This window comes from Eulemur rufifrons, chromosome 23 (genome assembly GCF_041146395.1).
Source record: "Eulemur rufifrons isolate Redbay chromosome 23, OSU_ERuf_1, whole genome shotgun sequence".
Classification (NCBI taxonomy): domain Eukaryota; kingdom Metazoa; phylum Chordata; class Mammalia; order Primates; family Lemuridae; genus Eulemur; species Eulemur rufifrons.
This window is the reverse complement of record NC_091005.1, coordinates 12,120,640-12,142,430: the sequence shown is the minus strand read 5'-3', so window position 1 is coordinate 12,142,430 and position 21,791 is coordinate 12,120,640. Positions and strand designations below refer to the sequence as shown.

Below are 21,791 nucleotides of genomic sequence, written 5' to 3'. Positions count from 1 at the left end.
GCCCCCGTGAGCCGGGGCATGGAAGCCAATCCCGCGCTTCCTCTACCATCCACGGGACGCGGGGGTGAGGCCAGCAGGGTTAAGAGAGCCTCCTCCCTTTGCACAACTCGGGAAAATCTAAAAACCATTGAATCGTATACTTTAAATAGGTGAATGGTACGGTATGTGAATTAGATGCCAATAAAGCCTCTGTTAAAAAAAAAAAAAAAGTTCACTCCCCTGGCACCTCTGGGAAAAGTTCCTTTAATAAAAAAGTTCCGGTACATTTACACGATTGTCATCACCCTTCATCTATAGCACATGACGGGGCAAATAAAAAATAAAGGACAACCTAGACACGCTCAGTATAAAAACGCAGCGATCCATCCGAGTGGGAGGTCTCGGGGCCTGGAAACAGAGCAATGGCAGCCGGTGAGCCTGGTGGCTCTGGCTGTGCTTCCGGGGGACCCGAGGGGACGGCTGAGGACCCGCCTCTAACTCTTTGAAATCAGCATTAAAAATATTCATGTTGTACTAAGAGGTGGCCTCTTTCTAAGGAGAAGGGTCCATTCCAGAGACGAAGCCATCACGGGTCAGAGCAGCCCAGGCCTCGGGGCTGCACATTCAATGGCAGACGAGAGACTCCTGGAATCGGCCTCTGGGGCGACCCTGACCTCGGCGGGGAGGCTCCAGCGCCGACGTCAAGCCGCCCACATCGTCCCCTCTGAAAGGCCGGGAAACCACCCCTCCGAGACTCACAGCCTCTCCCTTCCAAGTTGCTAAAGCCACTTCCTGACAAGCTCCGAGGGCCTTGGCTGAAAGAGGGGACAGAGACCCCTGGAGACATCGCTGTGGCCTGCAGTTCAGTTCCCTGCCCCGAGGGCCGGCGGCCTAGTCGTCCTCGCCGCCGCCGCCGTACATGTCCGCCAGCTTCTTGAAGCGGCTGCCCCACTCGTTCAGGTAGTCGTAGTCCTGGTCCTGGTCCGAGGCCGAGGAGGTGAGGGAGCTGAGCGAGGCGGCGTCGGAGCCGCTGCCCTCGTAGTCGAACACCAGCAGGGAGTCGTAGGGCGGCGCCGTGGGGTCCGTGTTCGCCGCCTTCAGGTTCTGCGGGACAGAACGGGGTTAGGAGCCATCGCTCCGAGCTCGCCCGCAGCTGGCCGTGAGGCCACCTCTCCTCCCTTCAAGTTTTTTTTTTTTTTTTTTTTTTGAGACAGAGTTTCGCTCTGTTGCCCAGGCTAGAGTGAGTGCCATGGCGTCAGCCTAGCTCACAGCAACCTCCAACTCCTGGGCTCAAGCGATCCTCCTGCCTCAGCCTCCCGAGTAGCTGGGACTACAGGCATGCACCACCGTGCCCGGCTAATATTTTCTATATATATTTTTAGTTGTCCAAATAATGTTTTTCTATTTTTAGTAGAGACGTGGTCTCGCTCTTTCTCAGGCTGGTCTCGAACTCCTGAGCTCAAACGATCCACCCGCCTCAGCCTCCCAGAGTGCTAGGATTACAGGCGTGAGCCACCGTGCCCGGCCTCTCCTTCAAGGTTTTGAAGGTTGAAATGAAATAATCCCCATCGGGTACTTAGCACAGGGACCAGCACACAGCAAGTGGTCACTGAACAGGCCAGTGGCCGAGGGCAAGGGCTGTGCGGTCAGACGGGCTGAGCCAGAGCTCAGACTCCACACGCTAGAGACCCTGGGTGAGTCTCTTAACTCTTCTCTGCCTCTGTCTCCTTGTCTGTAAAACAGTGATACTTGATATAGTTTCACAGGAATAAATGAACATATGCAAATCCACGTAAAGCACTACTAGAACGGTACCTGGCAATCGTAGCTGTCATTACCTACTAAATGCTACACGCCAGGTCAGTAGTTCCCGAAGTTAAATCACCTGGAGAATCTTTTAAACATTCTGAAGCCCAGGCCGCACCCCGAGCAATTAAATGACAACCTCTGGGGATGAGGCAGAAGCATCAGTGGGTTTTGGGGCTCCCCAGGGGATTCCCATGCGCGGGCAGGTTTGGGAAGCCCTGTACTAGCACCGTGCTAGACGCTGGCTCATCCGTCCCTGGGGTGACCTGTAAGAGGTCCCAAGCTTCGCTCCAAACTGGAATCACCAGGCTCTGTAAAAATTCAAACCCAGGTTTGGCTCGAGTATTCTAACAAACTGCTGCTACTTTTGTTGAATAAATGAATAAATTAGTCCTAATCGTTTTTAAGCATTCTGCAAGTTAGGGTTTTCTGGAAGAGGAAACAGAACCCCAGAAGTTACTCAAATATGCCAAAGGTCACACAGCCGGCCGGTGGAGTCAGAATTTGAACCCAGATGCGAGACTCAAGCCCATACTTGTTCCCTGTGTTGCTGGTGCGAGGCTTGAATAAAGGGGTGCCCGAGGCTGGCCTGCCGTGCCTCACCTCGATGATGAAGTTGCCGATTTCGTCTGGGTTGGCTGGCCGAGGACGGTACATGGGGGTGGGGATGAAGGTTGGTGCCACGTCGTTGCGGAGAACCACCTCTGGCCTGGCCTCCAGCCCCCGGTGGAGCTGGGTGATGTCGTAGTCCTTTGGTGAAAGGAAGGCCAGCATGGGATTGAGGATTCCCTCCCTACCACTTACATCGCACCCCACTCCCTGCCCGTGGATGCTCTGGTTCCCAAGTAGGTCTTAGAAGACATGAAGTCGGTGGTTTCCAAAAGCCCTAGTTTCCACCATCCCCACCCTCCCCAAATTAAGCACAGGCTGAAAGTTAACCTGCCTATGGCCAAGGACACTGCAGCGATGCATGGGCCAGACCCCTCTCAGAAGGGGGGCACTGGGGCTCGACCCTGCATGGAGACCCCACGCCAGGGCCTGGTCAGCACAGCTAATGCAGTTAGTTGGTTGACCCAACCATCCCTGCCAGTGGCCTTGCGGGCACCCACCTCCGTCCCCCAGAGCCCCAATGCCCCACCTGGTCCTCCTCGCCGCCCCCTTCCTCGCCATAGTAGAAGACATTGTCACGGGTGTCATCTTCTGGGAGTAGAAGGGGCTCCTTCACCTTCCGCTTCTTTCTCACCAACAGGAGGAGCACCAGCAGGAGCACTGAGGAGCGGGGGGATGTCGATGAGCACGATACACAGCTGGCCAAGACCCCCAAGCCCTCCGAGCCCCACCTAACTCAGACCCCTCCGCTCAGTAGCCAGAGCTCAACACTACCTCTGCTCGTACTGGGAGACCCCAACCTCTCAAGGCTGAAGAGGGGGCCCCGGCCTGTGCCTCCCCACAGCCCCCAAGGTCTAGCGGTTTCCACTTAGGAACCTTTCCTCGCCCAGCACTTTCTGGCGTATACACGGCTCTCACCCTTCAGGTCTCAGCTCAACATCACGTCTGCCCAGAAATATTCTGACTTCATTACCCTACCTACGATGCTGTCGTTCCCACACCGGTGGCACTGAACCTTAGGCAAGATAATGCAACTTTGATCTGGAGTGGTCATTTGAACTTAGGAGTAAATGCTATGTTGGAATTTTAAGAGAGGGACTGGCTACTAGAGACACATTCTGAAAGGCTGGCAGGCTATCTGGACACGAGGCACCGGCTGCTTTCCCCGCCGTGACTACACCCAGTTAGCCCTATATTAAATTAAGAGGGTACCCTCTGGCCTTGTGTCTAAGACAGTTCAATGTAAGAGGACGCACCACACTGCTTAACAACGTTACTTTTTTGCCTGTTGATGGAACCACTGTCTCTCTCTGGCCAGACGACACAGAGCTAGGCTTCCTTAGGAGTCCATAAATTCTCAGGATGTACACCCCCGTGTGCTAGGCTGTAACCTCTTCTCCCCTCTCCTCTCCACTGGGTCTGGGGAAGGCAAGAGATGAATCCTACTCCTCCAAGCCTGAGGTCTGCGCGTCTAACTGCCCGCTGCCATCTCCACCGGGACTGGTCTGGCAACTCTCTTCCCATAGTCCTTCCCCAGCTGGGAGGAGATGGAGACTCCACACCTCTACTTGCTCAGGCCAAAAGCCCTGGCATCACAGATGGTGCTTTCCTTCATGCCACAGATCCACCTGAATTGCCTCTACCTTGAAACGGGGCCCCTCTCGCCACCGCAATGCTGCCGTCCTGGTCTGAGCTGCCGGTCACCTTCCTACCTCTGGATCATGGCAACAGCCTCCTAAATGTCTCCCAGCTCTCCACCCCCACCCCAGAGTCTGTTCAGTAGGAACCTTGCAATTTTTTTTTTTTTTTTTTTTTTTTGAGACAGGGTCTCACTCTGTCACCTAGGCTAGAGTGCCGTGGTGTCAACCTAGCTCACAGCAACCTCAAACTCCCGGGCTGAAGCAATCCTCCTGCCTCAGCCTCCGAGTAGCTGGGACTACAGGCATGCGCCACCATGCCCGGCTAATTTTTTCTATATATTTTTAGTTGTCCAGCTAATTTCTTTCTATTTTTTTTAGTAGAGATGGGGTCTCGCTCTTGCTCCGGCTGGTCTCGAACTCCCAAGCTCAAATGATCTGCCCCCTTGGCCTCCCAGAGTGTTCGGATTACAGACGTGAGCCACCTTGCCTGGCTGGAACCTTGCAAAATTTAAGTCAAATTCCATCGCTCCTCTGCTCAAAACCTTCCCATGCTGCCTCTTTCACCCAGAGTCCTTACAATGGCCCGCAAGGCCCAGTGTGGTGACCAGCCGTGCCCACTGCGTCTCCCACCTCATTTCCTACTCTTTTTCCTCTTGCTTTTCCCGCTCCAGCCGTTGCTGCTCCCTCAAGCCAAGCATAGAGCTGCCTCAGGGCTCCTGAACTTGCTGCCTGGATCCCCGCACGACTTGCTTCCTCCTCCATCCCAGGTCGTCACCTGAACACTCCCTCTCAGCAAGGCCTGTCCTGTCCAGACCCCTACCTCACCGACCACTCCATCCCTGCCCCCCTCTTTTCCTGTTCTCCATGGCAACACCCGCTCCCCGCACTGGAGTGTGAGCCCCACGAGGGCAGGGGCCGGCCGTGCTAAGTGCTGCACGCCCGCGCCAGTGCCTGAGGCAGGGCCTGGTGCACAGTATGTTGATTAAAGTTCACTTTTGTATTTGTATCTGATTCACGTGTGTCTTCCACGCAAGGACCGAGTCAGAGTGGAAAAAGCAACTGAGATAGGTTCTACCTTTAAAGCAGAGAAATTTGTTATTAACTAGATACTTCTGCCAACTAGACCAGTGGTTCCCAAACTCTTACCATGTACCGAACACCCCGGGGGGCTTGTTAAACACAGATTCCTGGGCTCTGTCCCAAGGTTTGTGAATCAGTAGGTCTGGAGCGAGGCCTGAGAATTTGCCTTTCGAACCGATTCCTGGTAGTGCTAATGCTGTTGGTCTTTCGGAACCGCTGCTCAGGCCTCTAGATGCCCTAACAGCAGGGCCAAGTCTGGTTGCTCACCACTGTGTCCCCAAAGCCTGGCACATTCCAGAAGCTCCAGAAGTATCTACTGACCCCTGCCCCCACCCCGCCAAATATCTACTGACAGAATAATGCTCCTAGAATTAAGAGTTTAAGGAATGGATGGGCAATACTGGTGGCCCCTCAGTCCCAGAAGTTCAGGGTAGAATCAGATATTTTAACTTCCCTGTCCTCAGGGGAGGGCGCGTGGTACTCACGTAGCAGAGCCAGGACAGCCCCGAGGACAGAGATGATAAAACCCCACTTAAAGGGTCTGGGGCAGGTGTCCACGTGGCCGTGGCAGTCGCACACGGTGGCCGTGATCACCGTCACCTGCTCCTTGTTGCCATGGTCAGACAGAGAAAGGTGCACATCATATGTGTCTTGCTTCAGGAACTTCTTCAGGGATAAAGCCACCGTGTCACCTGGAGTGGACAGATCACGTATCAGCCACGGGATGCTCAGCGGTGGGAACTGAGTACACTGTGACGAGGGCTTGAGAACACAGGCACTGCGTGGGGCAGCAGCGAGAAAGGTTCCAAAAGCACACTTTGGCCAGGTGTTACAAATTGCCATTTGGCTAAAGCAAAATTCACCATCATGGAAAGAATTTTTAGGAAAGAGAAATCAATTATTTGTGCTCTTACAATAATAAATACAGATATTTACACCTCAGCTATATGACTGAATTTCAACATATGAAACCTGTATTTCCAAGTGAGCACTCAATTATTAATAAATCCAAATGCACATGACTTGGCCGCGTGGGTGGCAGAGTTAAACAGAGCAGACAGGATGGCAACCTACATTGTCACAGCACTAGTGACTGCACACAAGGTCAGGGATGACAGAAATGAGGCTGCAACAGGCATCGGGCTAACTGGCCTTCACAGGCCCCGGGCAGCAGGGTAACCACAGCAGAAGCAGGGCCCGGTGCAGCCTGCACAGCCGGCACCTTTGGGGAGACCATGGTGACCCCAGAGTGGGGACAGGGCTGTGTCTGCAGGAGAAGGACATAGGGTCAGGGCCTCTTTGCAGATAGGCCTTCATTGCAGACCTTTCTCAAGAGGGGAGCTGTTAGCTGGGGCAACGAAAAACAACCCCCAAGTTTCTAACCTGCCCGCCCCAGGCTTGCCCGCCTACTTCAGCACTGAGCTCAGGTCATTTTCAGTTAAAATGCTCCGCACGCTTGCTGGCTCCTCTTAGTCAAGAGGCCAGAGGCAGAACTGACTCTGTTCCCACTCGGCGCTGGCAGGCAGGGGCGGCTCTGTGGACTGAGTGTTCCGTCTACCACGACCGAGGCCAACACAGGGCGCGTCACCAACACATCCCTACCGTGCCACAGGGCTGGCTTCTCTGCCAGGCCCTAATCCTCGCCACAGCTCTAAGAGGCAGGTACTGCCATTATCCTCATTTTACAAACGCAGAAATTGAGGCTCGGGGAGTCAGGTAACTAGCCTGAGGTCACCAAGGGGTAGAGCTTGGATTAATTTCCCTGACAACAGGACCAGGGCAAATAGAAAAATGAAATTAAAACCACGAACCAGGTATCAATACTATTATCAGACACTGATAACACTGGGATTTGGCCACGATGCTCACGCTCGGACAGAGCCAGGTCTGCGGCTGTTGCTGGAATAATGGTGCGGCGCTGGCTGCTCTATCTCCTGAGTAGTGACAGGCCAGACAAGATGCTTCTCGTGTACTCACATATTTATCTTCACTGTAAAGCTATGGAAGTAGGTACAAGTATTGACCCCATCTTACAGATAAGGAAACTGAGGCACAGTGAGGGTCAGTAACTTGCCCACAGTCACGAAGCTAGTACATGGAGGAGTCAGGTCTTAAATTGAAGCAATCTGGCCGCAGAGTTCAAGTTCTTAGAAGGTATGTTCAGGGAGGAAAAAAGTGGCTCGTAGGCCACAAGGGGGTGACAGGAGACCAACCTGGGCTCCTCAAGGGAAAGGTGCTGGACAGATATGCCCAGATCACAAAAGTCAGAGAAATGAGACCACGTGGGTGCCTGAAGTGGGTCTCCCGCTCCTTTCTGGGCTGGCCTCAGCAGCAATGACAGAAACTGGGCATTTGGTTTCTTTGGAAGGAATCTGAATGTACTGATGCCCCATTTTCCTTCTGCGGGACCCCAGTCCCAGAAGGATGGGGAAACGCCTTAAGCCAGGGCAAGGCGGTGCTTCTCCAAGGGCTTAATTGCCACGTGAGGCTGGACCCACCTTTCTCTTGCATCCTGGGTCCTCACCCACTCAATGCCAGTAAGACCTTTCTCCAGTTCTCATGACAACTGAAAAAAAAAAATCACTGAAGGCTGGGAAGCTCTGAGCTGGTGGATTGCGAAGAGGCAGGACAAGGAGGCGGATGAGAGCACGGCTGTGCGGGGCCGGTCCCTGGAGGCAAAGCCTGGCTCCAACTTCTACTACTTACCTATCTCTGCACCCTTGGGTGTGCTGTCTAACCCCTCCAACCCTCATCTCATCTGTAAGTGGGGATTCAAATACTGACTGCAGAGCTGGGTAGAAATATTAAACAAGGAAAAAACGAAAAAGCATTTTGCATACCACCAGGGTTCAAAAAATAGTAGGCAGTAGAGCATCAGACTGCCTGCGTTAAAATCTTGCTGACATCATTTCTTAGCCATAACGCTTCTGGCCACATATTTAGACTTTAGACTTCTGTAACCCATGGTTTCCTCATCTGTAAAATACGTGTGTGTGTGTGACAGAAAGAGAAAGAGAGAGAGAGAGAGAGAAAGAGTGAGAGGGCAGTAGCCTCTTCGCAGGTTGCCGTGGATGAGTCGCTCCTTCTCTTTCTGGGCTTCAGTTTTTCCATCGACACAGAAAGGTGACTGGGCTAGAATGGCACTTTGGGGTCGTATGGGATTCCAAAGGTTTACACTGGGTTGATACATAGCATGTGGTTGAGGCTCCTGAGGAGACTGTTACCTCTGTGACCCACGAGATGCTGGACAGGAACGTGTGCAGGGTCCTGGTACGGGGCAGACGTCCACCGGCAAAGCTGCCACCCGCCCTCTGCCCCCACGCAGTTAGCTACCTTTCTCATTGACCTTCGCCGTCCAGTGGATGTCCGAGTCACGTGTGAGCTGGGCCCGGAAAGGGGAGGTGTGTGGGGACAGGTCCTTGTCCGTGATGTTCAGCACTTGGGGCACAGGGCTTTGGTTGCAGATGATGATCTGACGGGGCTCGGGGACTGGGCCATGGTCGTTGACGTCGATAAGTGTCAGCAGGAGGGTCCCCGTGCCCGTGGTGGGAGGACTCCCTGTTCATAATGACACACGACCTCCTTTCAGCACCTGCCCTTGGTGAGGTGACGAATCAGCGCTAAGCTCCCCATGACCGACCCCACCAGCCCCAGGGAGACTCCTATTTACCGCCCACCTGTAAGCTCTCAAGACCTTCCACGCATTGGCTTCAAATACGCAGCACATACTTGCCAGTCAAGCCATCATTCTCATTCCTAACTGACCACAGCACAGTCACAGCCATTCATCCCGACAGCCACCACAGTCCCCGTGCTCCCACCGTGACAGCTCACCTGCCTGCAGGCCTTGTTTTACCACCTCTCAAGCAAAACCACCCCATCCACCACGGTGTGACATCACTAATCACTCTCGGCACTTTCTAGGCAGCCCCTCTCTGTCAATCACAAGCGGAAGCTCACAGGTCGATTCAGGGCGCAGTGAACCAAAAACTCAGGCTAAGGGGGATCTTCAGAACGTCTCCGAAGTCTTGGGTTTTAAGGAAACCGGAATCATGGCCAGTAATCCGAGGACCAGTCTTTCAAAGGCTTCTCTGAAAGACCCCTTTCACCCTCTGGGCTGGTCTACAGACACCCCTCCCTGACACACTCTGCCGGTGGAGGGGACATGCTGTGTCATGTGACCTGGGAACCAAAAGTGGCCTTTGTGAAAGGGCGGGGAGGAAGCTCTCACCATCGTCCGTGGCCAAGACGATGACTTCGTAGATGTCGTTCCTCACAAACCGCTCATCCTCGCGGTCTAAGGTGCCTGCAGCAGTGACCTGCCCGCTGTCTGGGTCCATGGCCAGCCACTCCGCTGGGTCTCTCAGGATATGGTAGCTGGAGAGGACAAGGTGGGAAGAGTCACACCCAGAATACCTGGAATTCTGCTGGCATCATTCAAGGCCTCCTCATACCGACTGGCAGATGGACTCTGGGCTCCTAAGCAGAGTCACGTGGAAACTGCGTCTCACCTGTGATGGGAGCCTGATGCAGCAGGTGGGGGGCCCGGCAGGGATATGTGAGAGGGAGGAAATACCTGTGCCCTGATCCCCTACTTAGAGTCTTCAGCCTCAAAGACGGTAGGAAAAAGACGTCCTATGCAGGGGTGACGTTCAAAATATTTACCCATCAGCCAGGCACGGTGGCTCACAACTATAATCCCAGCACTTTGGGAGGCTGAGGCGAGAGGATCACTTGAGGCCAGGAGTTGAGACCAGCCTGGGCAACATAGCAAGATCTTGTCTCTACAAAATTTTTCTTTTTTTTTTTGAGACAGAGTCTCGCTCTGTTGCCCAGGCTAGAGTGCCGTGGGGTCAGCCTAGCTCACAGCAACCTCAAACTCCTGAGCTAAAGCAATCCTACTGCCTCAGCCTCCTCAGCAGCTAGGACTACAGGCATGCGCCACCATGCCTGGCTAATTTTTTCTATATATATTTTTAGCTGTCCAGATCATTTCTTTCTATTTTTAGTAGAGATGGGGTCTCGCTCTTGCTCAGGCTGGCCTCAAACTCCTGAGCTCAAACAATCCGCCTGCCTCGGCCTCCCAGAGTGCTAGGATTACAGGCATGAGCCACCGCACTCAGCCTACAAAAAATTTTAAAAACTAGCTGGGCATGGTGGCGCACACCTACAGTCCCAGCTACTCAGGAAGCTGAGCAGGAGAATCGCTTGAGCCCAGGAGTTTCAGGTTGCTGTGAGCTATGATGGCGCCACTGCACTCCAACATGAGCAACAGAGCGAGACTCCATCTCAAAAAACCAAGATATTTAACCATCTTTGTGTCAATGAGAACAAATACTGGCCATGATAAACAACCCATTGAACTGCACCAGTGTATCTGGCTGGCTGAGGCCAGCTCCCGAGTACCTGATCTTCTGATCCTCCTTGTCAGGGTCCTGTGCAGTGTAGACGCACACGGCCTCCCCGCTGGAGATGCCCTCCTGGACCTCGATGACCTTGGAGGGTGGGACAAACGCGGGTGCCTCATTCACATCCTCCACGTGGACCACTACGGTGGCCGTGGAGGTTGGCAGCTTCACCACAAACGGAGCCTCGTTGGTCACTGCAACGTACAGGGTGTGCTGGTTCTTGGCCTCAAAGTCCAAGCCCTAGGAGAAGAGGACGGAGGATTGAACCACCATGTTGAGAGGAGGCCCCACGCAGTGCAGTGGGTATCAGAGGAAAGAACCAATTATTGGGGCCTTGAGGCCCCCACCAGCAACAATGCTGCCCCGCTCTGTCCCATAACGCCCCCTGTGCTTCCTTGGTGGACATCTAATGGGGCCTCAGATCATCCCAAAGGTAACTGGACTAGTAAGCCCTAGAACATTGGTTCCCAGTGGGGTGGTGACACCCCTAAGGGCTGTTTTAAAAACCTGTGGAGGCATTTGTAGTTGTCATCATGGCCGGGGGATATCACTGGCATTTACAGGCTGGGGCAGGGATGCCACGTCCCACAGCATCACAGACACGCAGAACTGTCCCAGATCTTACGTGACTTGCCAGTATCCCCTTGGACATTCATACATTCATGGATGCAAAAAACCAGTTTATAATTAGAGTCTGGAACATGTTTTACACATCAACAAAGTTTTGGGTGTGCTTTTAATATATACTTAATTTTCTAGGAATGCGACTTCTAAGGAGAGCTCATAATTAAATCTGTTCAGGACTTTCTCAAGAGTTGTTTATTCACTGTTCTGAAAAGACATCAAGACTGCCTGCAGCATGAGTCGCCAGGGGGACACACAGTACCCACCGCATTTGGATGATTCTACAAAGAGATGCAGGACCACTTCATGACTTCTGCTAGTGTAGTTGTGCCCAAAAGTTGACATAGGAAAATATCTTAAATGCAGTAATTTTTTTCCTGTAAATTTCTCTTTTCTTTTACAGTTAGGGCATTCTATTCTTCTAGAAATTACGAGTTAGGTTAGCTACATTAGAAATGAATTCCATTTCGTAATGTAAAAGGGGCATAACAAAGTTATTTGTTGCAAAAAATGAGAGAGTGAATCTGAAATACTCTTTAAAGCATTATATAAAACGCTGCTTCTCAAACTAGGCCATGCTTCATAGTGAAGATTAGGCCGATCTTCCCCCCCTCCCCTTTTTCTTGAGACAGGGTCTCCCTCTGTTGCACAGGCTGGAGTGCAGTGGCACAATCATAGCTCACTGCAGGCTCCGACTCCTGGCTGCCCCAGGAATGGCCTTTGTCTAAAGGCCAAAGTGACTCACCTTCTTGGTTGTCAAGATGCCCTGGTTGCTCTCAGGGTCGGTGGTGATGGTAAAATGGTCGCTGTCGTCACCTCCCACGATACGGTAGGTGGCGTGCCATGCCGGTGAGTTGGGGGCATCCAGATCGGTCACTGTCAGCCTCTGCACCTCATGGCCCACTGTGTTCTCCGGCACGCTGGCCTCGTACTGCCAGTGTGGGAAGCACAGCGCAATCAGGGCAGAGAGAACGACCGTCCCGGGAGGCTGTTCCTCTCTGCAGCACCTGGGAATCCTCCATCCGACTCCAGAGGAGCCCCACATCCTGTACCCTTTCCTGGACCACAACCAATTTAGCTGGTTTTCAGGGCACACACATGTGCAGAATGACGCGGGTATCAGCCTCATCGGTGCTGAGACAAACCACCCTAGTCTCAGACCAGCTGTCCCTACACGCATGGGCCTGACTCAGGAATCTCACTGGTCTGGGTGCCCAAGGCCCTGCCGCGGTAGCACCTAGCTAGCCGAGATCAGAAAGGTATCAGGAAGGTGGCCAGAAGGGCTAGGTGCCTCATCGCGCTGTGGCACTGACCAGGAACTTTCCTGGAGGTCCTGGGACAGGTGGCAAAGACTAGGAAATCTGCTGCTCAGAGCAAAACTTTAACCCGGGCTAAATATGTTCAGTGGCCAGAGCTGTCTAAAGATGGAAGGAGGAGAGTCACCTTGGTTAGCACTGAGTCCTCTGCCACTAGGTGTTCAAGCATTCACAGGGAGAAGGCAGGCAGGTGTGGGGTGAGGCAAGGAAGTTTTCATATCAACAAAGATTTTCACATCAAGCACCCACTTACTGGGCATTGTGTTAAGAAATGTACATAGATTATTTATTTAAAACTCAGAACAATGCAGCAGGTATTACTGTTACCTCCTTTTCGCAGACTAGGAAATGGTGCACAGAGAAGTTAGGTGGTTTACCTAAGGTCACACAGCTAGCAAGGGTGAGACAGGGACTTAAAGCAATGGAGGCTGGTTCCAGAGTTTCAGGAGAAAGGAAGAACCTTAGTCCTTCATTATCTGACGAGGGAGGAAGGAAGGGCGGGGCATTACCTTCTGGGGGTCAAACACGGGGGCGTTGTCATTGGCGTCGAGGATTTCCACAACTGCCAGTGCTGTGGTTGTGGAGCCATCCCCGTCCATGTCTGTGGCCTGGATGGTCAGTGTGTACTCAGGGACTCTCTGGGGAGAAGCAGAGGAGAGGGAAACCCCTTTTAGTTCTGTCTGAGGGGTCCCTCACCTCGGCTCCAGGAAGCACAGCCTCGGTGGGTGTGGACTGGAGGGTGTTTCTCCCTCTCATAATGTTCTCTTGACTCTCTGGCCCACCCCTGCCCACCTCCAGGAGGAAGGGGAGCAGAGGGGGGTGCTGGGGAGGCACCCGCAGGTCCAAACAGTTCTCCTGGGCCTGTCCTGGGGAAAGCCGGGCACTGCCCCAACCTCTGGCTGCTCCAGAGTGAGAGCTTCCAGTGAGGATTCCCACAAAGGTGTTAATTAGGAAACAGGAGGCAACTCCAATATTCGGGGAGCTAATTCTGCTTTGTAGCACACAAGGGACAGGTTTAGGCAATGTGCACACTAAGCGAGCCATTCCAAGAGGAAATGAGAAAACCTCCAGAAAACCTCAGAAGTCTGCACTTTGCAGCTGCCTCCTCGGCCTCAGAGGAGACGTATGGAGATTGCGTGGCAGCCTGGGGGACAGCAGCTTGTGACACAACGGCAGCCACCCCAGCTGACCTGGGTCCCACAGTTCTGCCTGGGCTTTGGGGACAGGGACAGGAGCTTCTGCTCTGAGAGTCAGGCCCCAGCCTGGGTGGGCGGCACTTTCCCTCCTAAGGGCCGCTCACCTCCCGGTCCAGGCCACTGGAGACCACACTAATGCTGCCTGTGCTCCGGTGGACGGTGAACATGAGTTCGTGCGGGTCCTTCGGTTCTTGGCTATGGATGGAGTACGCGACCACCCCATTGTAGGTGTTGATGGCATCATCCTCGTCCGTGGCCGTCACCTGCATCACAGAAGTGCCTGGAGAGGAGAAGGGGTGAGTGAGCACCTTTGCCTCCCAGCTCCGGTTCCAGCCTTGGCTCCTTCTGGGACTTGGAGAGGCTCTGCCCTGCCTGTCAGCTTGGATCCACCTTCTGATCTTTGGCAGAGATCACCAGTTGGTACCTGTTTTCTGTCCCCCCGCCCTTTTTTAGAACACAATCCTCATTTTAGTCTGGGCACAGGCCCACCTAGGACAAAGACCATTTCTCATTCCCTCTTGCAGCCAGCTGTGGCCCTGAGAACAAACTCTGATGAGTGGGATACACAACTCGGGAGACGGTGCTTTTACAAGTGTGGGGTTCGTTCTTCCCACCCTCTGCCCCTTCCAGACGTAATGGCCGGAGCCCCAGCAGCAACCACGAGGCAAACTTGGGAACAGAAGCCAAAACAGCAGAGCAGCAAGACAGGAAACTAGGAACACTCTGAAGCACTATTTCAGCCTGAATTGATGAATTCAAAGCTTCCTGAATGTAAGGAGGGAAAAAAGTTTCATCTTGTGTAAGCACTGTTTTTATTTTGGTGCTTCATTTCTGCTATCGTCGGTCTAACCAACTCACACTTGTCTGTGATTCTCCGGAACTCAGAGAGGGAGGAGGGGAGAACCCTCCCCTGTAGCACCTGTCTTTGACAGGAGGCCATCAATGTGCACCCACCTCCCGTGTCGCCTGCTGGCCCCTGCCAACCTCACTCTCCACAAACGACGTTCTACCTCCTCCCAGCCTTTGCTGCTGTCCTCCTAGCTGGAGTCACTGAAGAGCCCCACGTCAGGCGCTTTGTATTGCACAAGAATATACATGTTATTTCTAATCTTCATGATTCTTCAAGGTTGATATTCCCATTTTTAGATATTAGGATTGGGGCTCATGGGTCAAGAATATGCCCAGAGTCACAGCCAGTAAAGAGGCCAAGATTCAAACCTAGGTCTTTGCAGCTCTGAAGCTAGTGGTTCCCAAACTTGGCTGATCATCGGAAGCTCAGGGAAATTATCGAATATATAGATTGCAGAGCTCTACTCCGGGATCATTCTTATTTAGGAATCTTGGCGTGGAGTGGGGAATCTGGATTTTTAAGAAGATCCCAGGTAATCTGATGCACAGCCAAGGAAATCAGGTGTGGTGGGATCTGCCAGCGCTTAAGGGTCTAGGCCTTAAGTGCAGCCCCCCAGCAGTCCCTTCCCCAGTCCGCTTACCGGGCAGTACCCCCTCTAAGACACTCCCTCTGAAGACGTCCTGGGTGAACTTGGGCTTGTGGTCATTCTGGTCTGTCACGATGATGGAGATGTTCATGGGCTCCTCCACCGAAGCACCGTTCTCCGACACAGCGTGGCCGAAGAGCTGTGGGTGCACAGGTCCGGGCTCAGCCTGGTGCTGACCTCTGCACCAGGCCCCGGGGCCCCACTTCCGAGGGGCTGTTTACAGCAGATGCTGAAGGCTACTTGCCTCATACTTGGCAATCTTCTCCCGGTCCAGTGGCTTATTCAGCAACAACCAGCCAGTCTCTTTCTCTATGGTGAAGACACCCTCAGGGGGGCTGTCTGCCCCGGGCCCTGTGATGCTGTAGAAAATCTTGGTGCCTCTGTCCTTATTAGATTTGAGCTGGAAATGAAAGAAAATGGCAGCTGACAGAGTGACAGGTATCTCACGACTGCAGCAGAGAATCCTCTGCGGAGACATGGGGAGGGACACTGCCTTATTAGAACTTGCTCCTATGGGAGAGAGGCTTTGCTCTGTAGGCCCCAGCGCTCAGGAGCAAGAAACCTCACCTGTAGGCCTTGGGATGGGGCCTGCAGCCGCCAGTGACTCCCAGGGAGTAGGCAGCCTTACCTGGTTCAGCTTCTGGGGGAAGGGACCCTTGCCGTTCTCAGAGACAGATATTGGCGGGACCACCCATTCTCTCTTGCGTCTTCGTAAGACACGTTTGGATGGGGAGATCTTCAATGTCTTCCTCCCCTGCAAGAAGAAAAACCCCTTAACCCAGATGTGCCGAGGGCTGGAACACACCCAATACCATCTCACCTACAGGAGCTAAGCGTTAGGGGAGAGATGCAGATGGGCCTAGTGCAAAAAGAAACTTGGAAATAATCTAAGTGTTCGCTTATGGTGGAGGACGAGTGGAACACGCTGGAATACACCACCGCACATCCATCTGGTGGGATACTGTGCCGCTCTAAAAATGAGAATCGGCTGGGCGCGGTGGCTCACGCCTGTAATCCTAGCACTCTGGGAGGCCGAGGCGGGTGGATCGCTCAAGGTCAGGAGTTCGAGACCAGCCTGAGCAAGAGCGAGACCCCGTCTCTACTAAAAATAGAAAGAAATTATATGGACAACTAAAAATATATAGAGAGAAAAATTAGCCGGGCATGGTGGCGCATGCCTGTAGTCCCAGCTACTCGGGAGGCTGAGGCAGGAGGATCGCTTGAGCCCAGGAGTTTGAGGTTGCTGTGAGCTAGGCTGACGCCACGGCACTCACTCTAGCCTGGGCAACAAAGTGAGACTCTGTCTCAAAAAATAAAAAAAAATAAAATAAAATAAAAATGAGAATGAGGACACCGTCTGTGGACTGACAGGGAAAGATCTCTGATACACACTGTTAAATGAAAAGATCAAGGTACAAGACAACTTCACATACTTAACATAGTTTAGAATGTTCTTTAACAAACACTTGACCAGGCGTGGTGGCTCACGCCTGTAATCCTAGCATTCTTGGAGGCCGAGGCAGGAGGATTGCTCAAAGTCAGGAGTTCAGGACCAGCCTGAGCAAGAGCAAGACCCCCGTCTCTACTAAAAATAGAAAAAAATGATCTGGCCAACTAAAAATATATATAGAAAAAAAATTAGCCGGGCATGGTGGCGCATGCCTGTAGTCCCAGCTACTCGGGAGGCTGAGGCAGGAGGATCGCTTGAGCCCAGGAGTTTGAGGTTGCTGTGAGCTAGGCTGACACCATGGCACTCTAGCCCGGGCAACAGAGCAAGACTCTCTCTCAAAACAAAACAAAACAAAACAACCCACTTACATAGTACTTAATATGTGCCAGGCACTGTTCCACCTTTTGTGCCAAATGTAGGAAATACAACCACATATTCATATTTTCCTATACATAGATAAGTCTGGGAGGAAACAGAAGAAACTAGTAACGGTGGATCTGTGGAAAGGAGGCAGGCTGTAATATACTGCTGTAATATACTGTTTTTTTTTTTTTTTTTTTTTTGTTTTTTTTTTTTTTTTTTTGTTGAGACAGAGTCTCACTTTGTTGCCCAGGCTAGAGTGAGTGCCGTGGCGTCAGCTTAGCTCACAGCAACCTCAGACTCCTCGGCTTAAGCGATCCTACTGCCTCAGCCTCCCGAGTAGCTGGGACTACAGGCATGCGCCACCATGCCCGGCTAATTTTTTCTATATAGATTTTTAGTTGTCCATATAATGTCTTTCTATTTTTAGTAGAGACGGGGTCTCACTCAGGCTGGTCTCGAACTCCTGACCTTGAGCGATCCACCCGCCTCGGCCTCCCAGAGTGCTAGGATTACAGGCGTGAGCCACCGCGCCCGGCCTGTAATATACTGTTAAGCACAAAAAGAAAGGTACAGACCTGACTAGTATGTTAGTTTTTATGCAAAAGAAATGGGGGGAAAAGGTTTTCTTAATATCTGTATATATACAAAATATGTAACATATAAATATACAATATCAATAAATATGTAATATAGAAGTATATAATATAGATAAACCCTGGAAGGAAAGAAACTGGCAACAGTGAGGTTATCTGTGTCTTCTCTTCAAGGGTTGGAGAGGGCTTTAGAAGATGAAGACAAACAAGACATAATTTATTGCATAACATTCTTTTTTTTTTGGAGGTAGAGTCTGGCTCTGTTGCCCTGGCTAGAGTGCAGTGGCATCATCATAGGTCACTGCAACCTCAAACTCCTGGGCTCAAGTGATCCTCCTGCCTCCACCTCTCGAGTAGCTGGGACTACAGGTGGGTGTCACCACGCCCAGCTAATTTTTCTGTTTTTTGTAGAGACGGGGGTCTCACTCTTGCTCAAGTTGGTCTCAAACTCCTGGCCTCAAGCAATTCTCCCCACCTCGGCCTCCCAGAGTGCTAGGATTACAGGTGTGAGCCACCGTGCCCGGCCTTATTGCATAACTTTTTAATATTTTTTATATTTGAACCACGTGGCCATATTAGCTATTCAAAAAATTAAAAGAAACAAAAAAGCGTGGCCAAGTGTTTCAGGCCCATCTTCCCAGAGGCTCGTGGGACTGGCAGTCCTGCGTGGGAATTGCCCTCACTTGGGGTTAACCCGGATGCTACAGGAAAGGAGGAAAGGGCGGTAGGAGAGGGGCTCGGAGGGATGAAGTGTTCTGGGTGATTCCTCACAAGGCAGCTCTTTGCCCCACAGACCTGACTCTTGGGCGCCCCTGCTGGGTGGGGGAAGCACTACCTTACTTAGACGAGCACTCATGCTCACAGCTGTGGGCAGCTGAGGGCCAACACCCTTCCTGGCATGCACAGAGAACATCTTTCTTTTGTCCTGCAGGTGGACATGGGGTTTTACCTGGACTGTCCCGCCGTTCAGCACAGTGAAGTCGTCATTACCAGCGCTACGCAGAGCTGACTCTTGCCCAGCACAGCCCAGGAATACTGTGGAGAAGGGAGAAAGAGAGTAATTAGGAAGCGGGTGGAGGGCTTCTGGAAGTTACTGCAGGGGAGACAAGGGTCAAGGATTGTTACCAAGTGGCTGCAGACAGGGGACCTGGCTGACTTCCTGTAGCCAGCAGTGTGACCAATACAATGGGGCTTCCAAGTTAGCTCTCGAGAGGGAGGACGACCTTGTGATCACTTTGTGAGCCAAATCCCTCCTTGTTCATGAGGCCAGAGAACCAAGATCATAGACATTCAGTCACATCAGCCCCAGGTGGCCTCACGAGACATAGGGTTGACTCCAGTTCATAGCTAGAGGCAGAAGATTTTCTGAAGGCCACCAGTCAACCTACACACGATACACATCCTGTCCCATGGTGGCCCGCACGGATCACTCTAGACAACGATTGATTGTTTCAGTTTTGTCATGGCTCCTTCTGAATCCCCCCATTTGCCTGCCCTAAAATGAGTACTCTGAATTAATAGCTACCGTTCCCCAGCCAGAGACTGGGCCCATTTTCTCCTTACAACTACCCCAACAAGGTCGGTCTTAGTCCCTTTTCAAAGATCAGAAAACAGGTTCAAAAGCTGGGCCTGCCTGACTCCAAGACCCACACTAGAAAGTATTCACAGTCAATCTTCTTACCTGCCCTTCCTTGTGGCCCAAGCATGAAATCAGGGAACCCGCCAGGAGCCACAGCCTGGGTCCAATCAGCACCACGCTCTCCCTGGTGCTCACGTTCTTGCTAGGCTGCAGCTGGACAAGGACCACAAGGACAGTACTGTGCCTGCCCATAGAAATGTTAGGGTGAAGGCCCCCAACTGTCCTTTTGGAAAGGCTGTCCTTTAGTCTCAGACTATTATTATTATTTTACTTAAAAACAATCTTTCGGCCGGGTGCAGCGGCTCATGCCTGTAATCCTAGCACTCTGGGAGGCCGAGGCGGGTGGATTGTTTGAGCTCAGGAGTTCGAGACCAGCCTGAGCAAGAGTGAGACCCCATCTCTACGAAAAATAGAAAGAAATTAGCTGGACAGCTAAAAATATGTAGAAAAAATCAGCCGGGCATGGTGGCGCATGCCTGTAGTCCCAGCTACTCGGGAGGCTGAGGCATGAGGATTGCTTGAGCCCAGGAGTTTGAGGTTGCTATGAGCTAGGCTGATGCCACGGCACTCTAGCCCGGGCAACAGAGGGAGACTCTGTCTCCCAAAAACAAAAAACAATCTTTCCTTAAAATAAGAAAAGATGACAGATGAGGGTTTTTTTTTGCTTTTTTACTTTAAAGTAACATGGACAAAGTATTCATATTATGTAAGAGGATAGGCTGGGTGCAGTGGCTCATGCCTATAATCCTGGCACTTTTAGAGGCCAAGGCAGGAGGATTGCTTGAGACCAGAAGTTCGAAACCAGCCTACGCAACACAGGGAGACCCCATCTCTATAAATAAAAAATTAAGAAAAAAAGTTAGTCAGGTATGGTGGCATGCACCTGTAGTCCTAGATACTCAGGAGGCTCACTTGAACCCAGGAGTTTTGAGATTACAATGAGTTACGATTGGGCCACTGCACTCCAGCCTGGGCAACAGAGTGAGACCCTGTCTCTGAAAAAATAAAATAAAATAAAAAAATAAAGGATTTATATCCAGAATATATAAAGAACCCCTAAAGCTCAATAACAAAATACAGCCCAATTTTAAAAACAAGCAAAAGAGTTGAAAAGACATTTCTCCAAAGATATACAACGGCCAACAAGCACATGAAGAAAGATGTTCAACATCATCAGTCATTAGGGAAATGCAAACCAAACTCACAAGGAGATATCACTTCATACCCACTAAGATGGTTATTTTTTAAAAAAGGAAAATAACTAATGTTGACGAAGATGTGGGGAAATTGGAATCCTCATGCATTGCTAATGGGAATATGAAATGGTGCAGCCACTATGGAAAATAGTTTGGCAGTTCCTCAAAAAGTTAAACATAGAATTACCATATGACCTAGCAATTTTACTCATACTTAGAAGTATATACTTAGAAGAACTGAAAGCAAGGACTCAAGCAGATACTTGTACTCAAATTTTTATAGCAGCATTATTTACAACAGCCAAAAGGTGGAAACAATTCCAAGTGTCCATCAAGAGATAAGTAAACAGATGTGGTCCAAACACACAGTGGAATATTATATAGACCTTTAAAGGAATGAAGTTCTGACACCTGTCACAACATGGATGAACCTGGAAAACATTATGCTAAGTGAAATAAACAAGTCACCAAAGGTGACCAGTTTCCATTTGGGATGATGGAAAAAAGTTCTGGAGATGGATAATGGTGATGTTGCTCAACATTGCAGAATGTACCTAGTGCTGCTGAACTGTTTACTTAAAAATGGTTAAAATGGTAAATGATATGTTATGCATATCTTACCACACATACAAAGGTAGAAGTCTGACGTGTGAGCGTAAAACAGGACAATCGCTTTAGAAGACAATCTGTCAGTACGTGCTGATACATGCAGTCCCCAAGACCCAGCAGTTCCACCGTGATGTAGAGACCCAACAAAAATACATTCACCAAGAGACACGCACTGTAAGGTTCATGGCAGCACTGTTCATATAGTGGGCTATATTCACATAATGAAATGAATCAACGATGGGGACATGCAACAACATGGGTGAATCCAACAAACTTAAGGTGCAGTGGTAGAAGCCAGATACCAGAGAGGACACAGGCATGCGTGTCCATGATTCCATTGATGTGAAGTTCAAGAACAGGCAGAGCTAATCAGGTGAAGGAAGTTTAGGCCCTGGCCATCTTTTGGGCTTAGTGATAGGAAGGGGACAGAAGGGCTCAAGGACCATAAAGAGCTGCCTTCAGTTCCCCAGAGCCCAGGAGCTCACATACACAGGCAGGATCCTCTGCGGGAAGGTAGGAATGTGCCTGGCAGAAAGAGAAGATTGCTTAGAAACCAGCCCTGCCTCCTTGACGACATCCCCACTGAGGAGTCCTGGGCTGTGACATGCTTGGCCAGCGGGGAAGGGAAAAAGGGATCTAGGCCTGATTCAGTTCCAGAGGGTCCCAGGGGCCACAAGATCCCCAGGGTGGCCGTGCCCTTTATCTGCAGCGCACAGCTCCGTAGTATCATAGCGCAAAAGTTAATCTGTGGGGTACTTGCTCCATGGGTTATCTATCCAGCCATGCA

The 21,791-nt window shown here is 51.4% G+C and overlaps 1 protein-coding gene across 2 annotated transcripts in view; it reads right to left on the bottom strand.

The window, feature by feature from the left end:
- Nucleotides 1-870: 870 nt before the first annotated feature.
- Nucleotides 871-21,791, bottom strand: part of CDH3 (cadherin 3) — a 36,927-nt gene continuing 16,006 nt past the window's right edge. The window contains exons 4-17 of one of the 2 annotated variants that reach the window (XM_069456493.1): nt 18,510-18,595; nt 15,783-15,908; nt 15,399-15,554; nt 15,149-15,293; nt 13,763-13,938; nt 12,972-13,100; nt 11,892-12,077; nt 10,521-10,762; nt 9,346-9,491; nt 8,448-8,672; nt 5,600-5,806; nt 2,924-3,054; nt 2,389-2,535; nt 871-1,083 (exon numbers count right to left, since the gene is read on the bottom strand). In XM_069456493.1, the coding sequence (XP_069312594.1) occupies nt 871-1,083; nt 2,389-2,535; nt 2,924-3,054; nt 5,600-5,806; nt 8,448-8,672; nt 9,346-9,491; nt 10,521-10,762; nt 11,892-12,077; nt 12,972-13,100; nt 13,763-13,938; nt 15,149-15,293; nt 15,399-15,554; nt 15,783-15,908; nt 18,510-18,595 (2,315 nt within the window). Of the gene's footprint in view, nt 1,084-2,388; nt 2,536-2,923; nt 3,055-5,599; nt 5,807-8,447; nt 8,673-9,345; nt 9,492-10,520; nt 10,763-11,891; nt 12,078-12,971; nt 13,101-13,762; nt 13,939-15,148; nt 15,294-15,398; nt 15,555-15,782; nt 15,927-18,509; nt 18,596-21,791 lie in introns of both variants that reach the window. The other variant, XM_069456492.1, reaches the window with a different exon arrangement.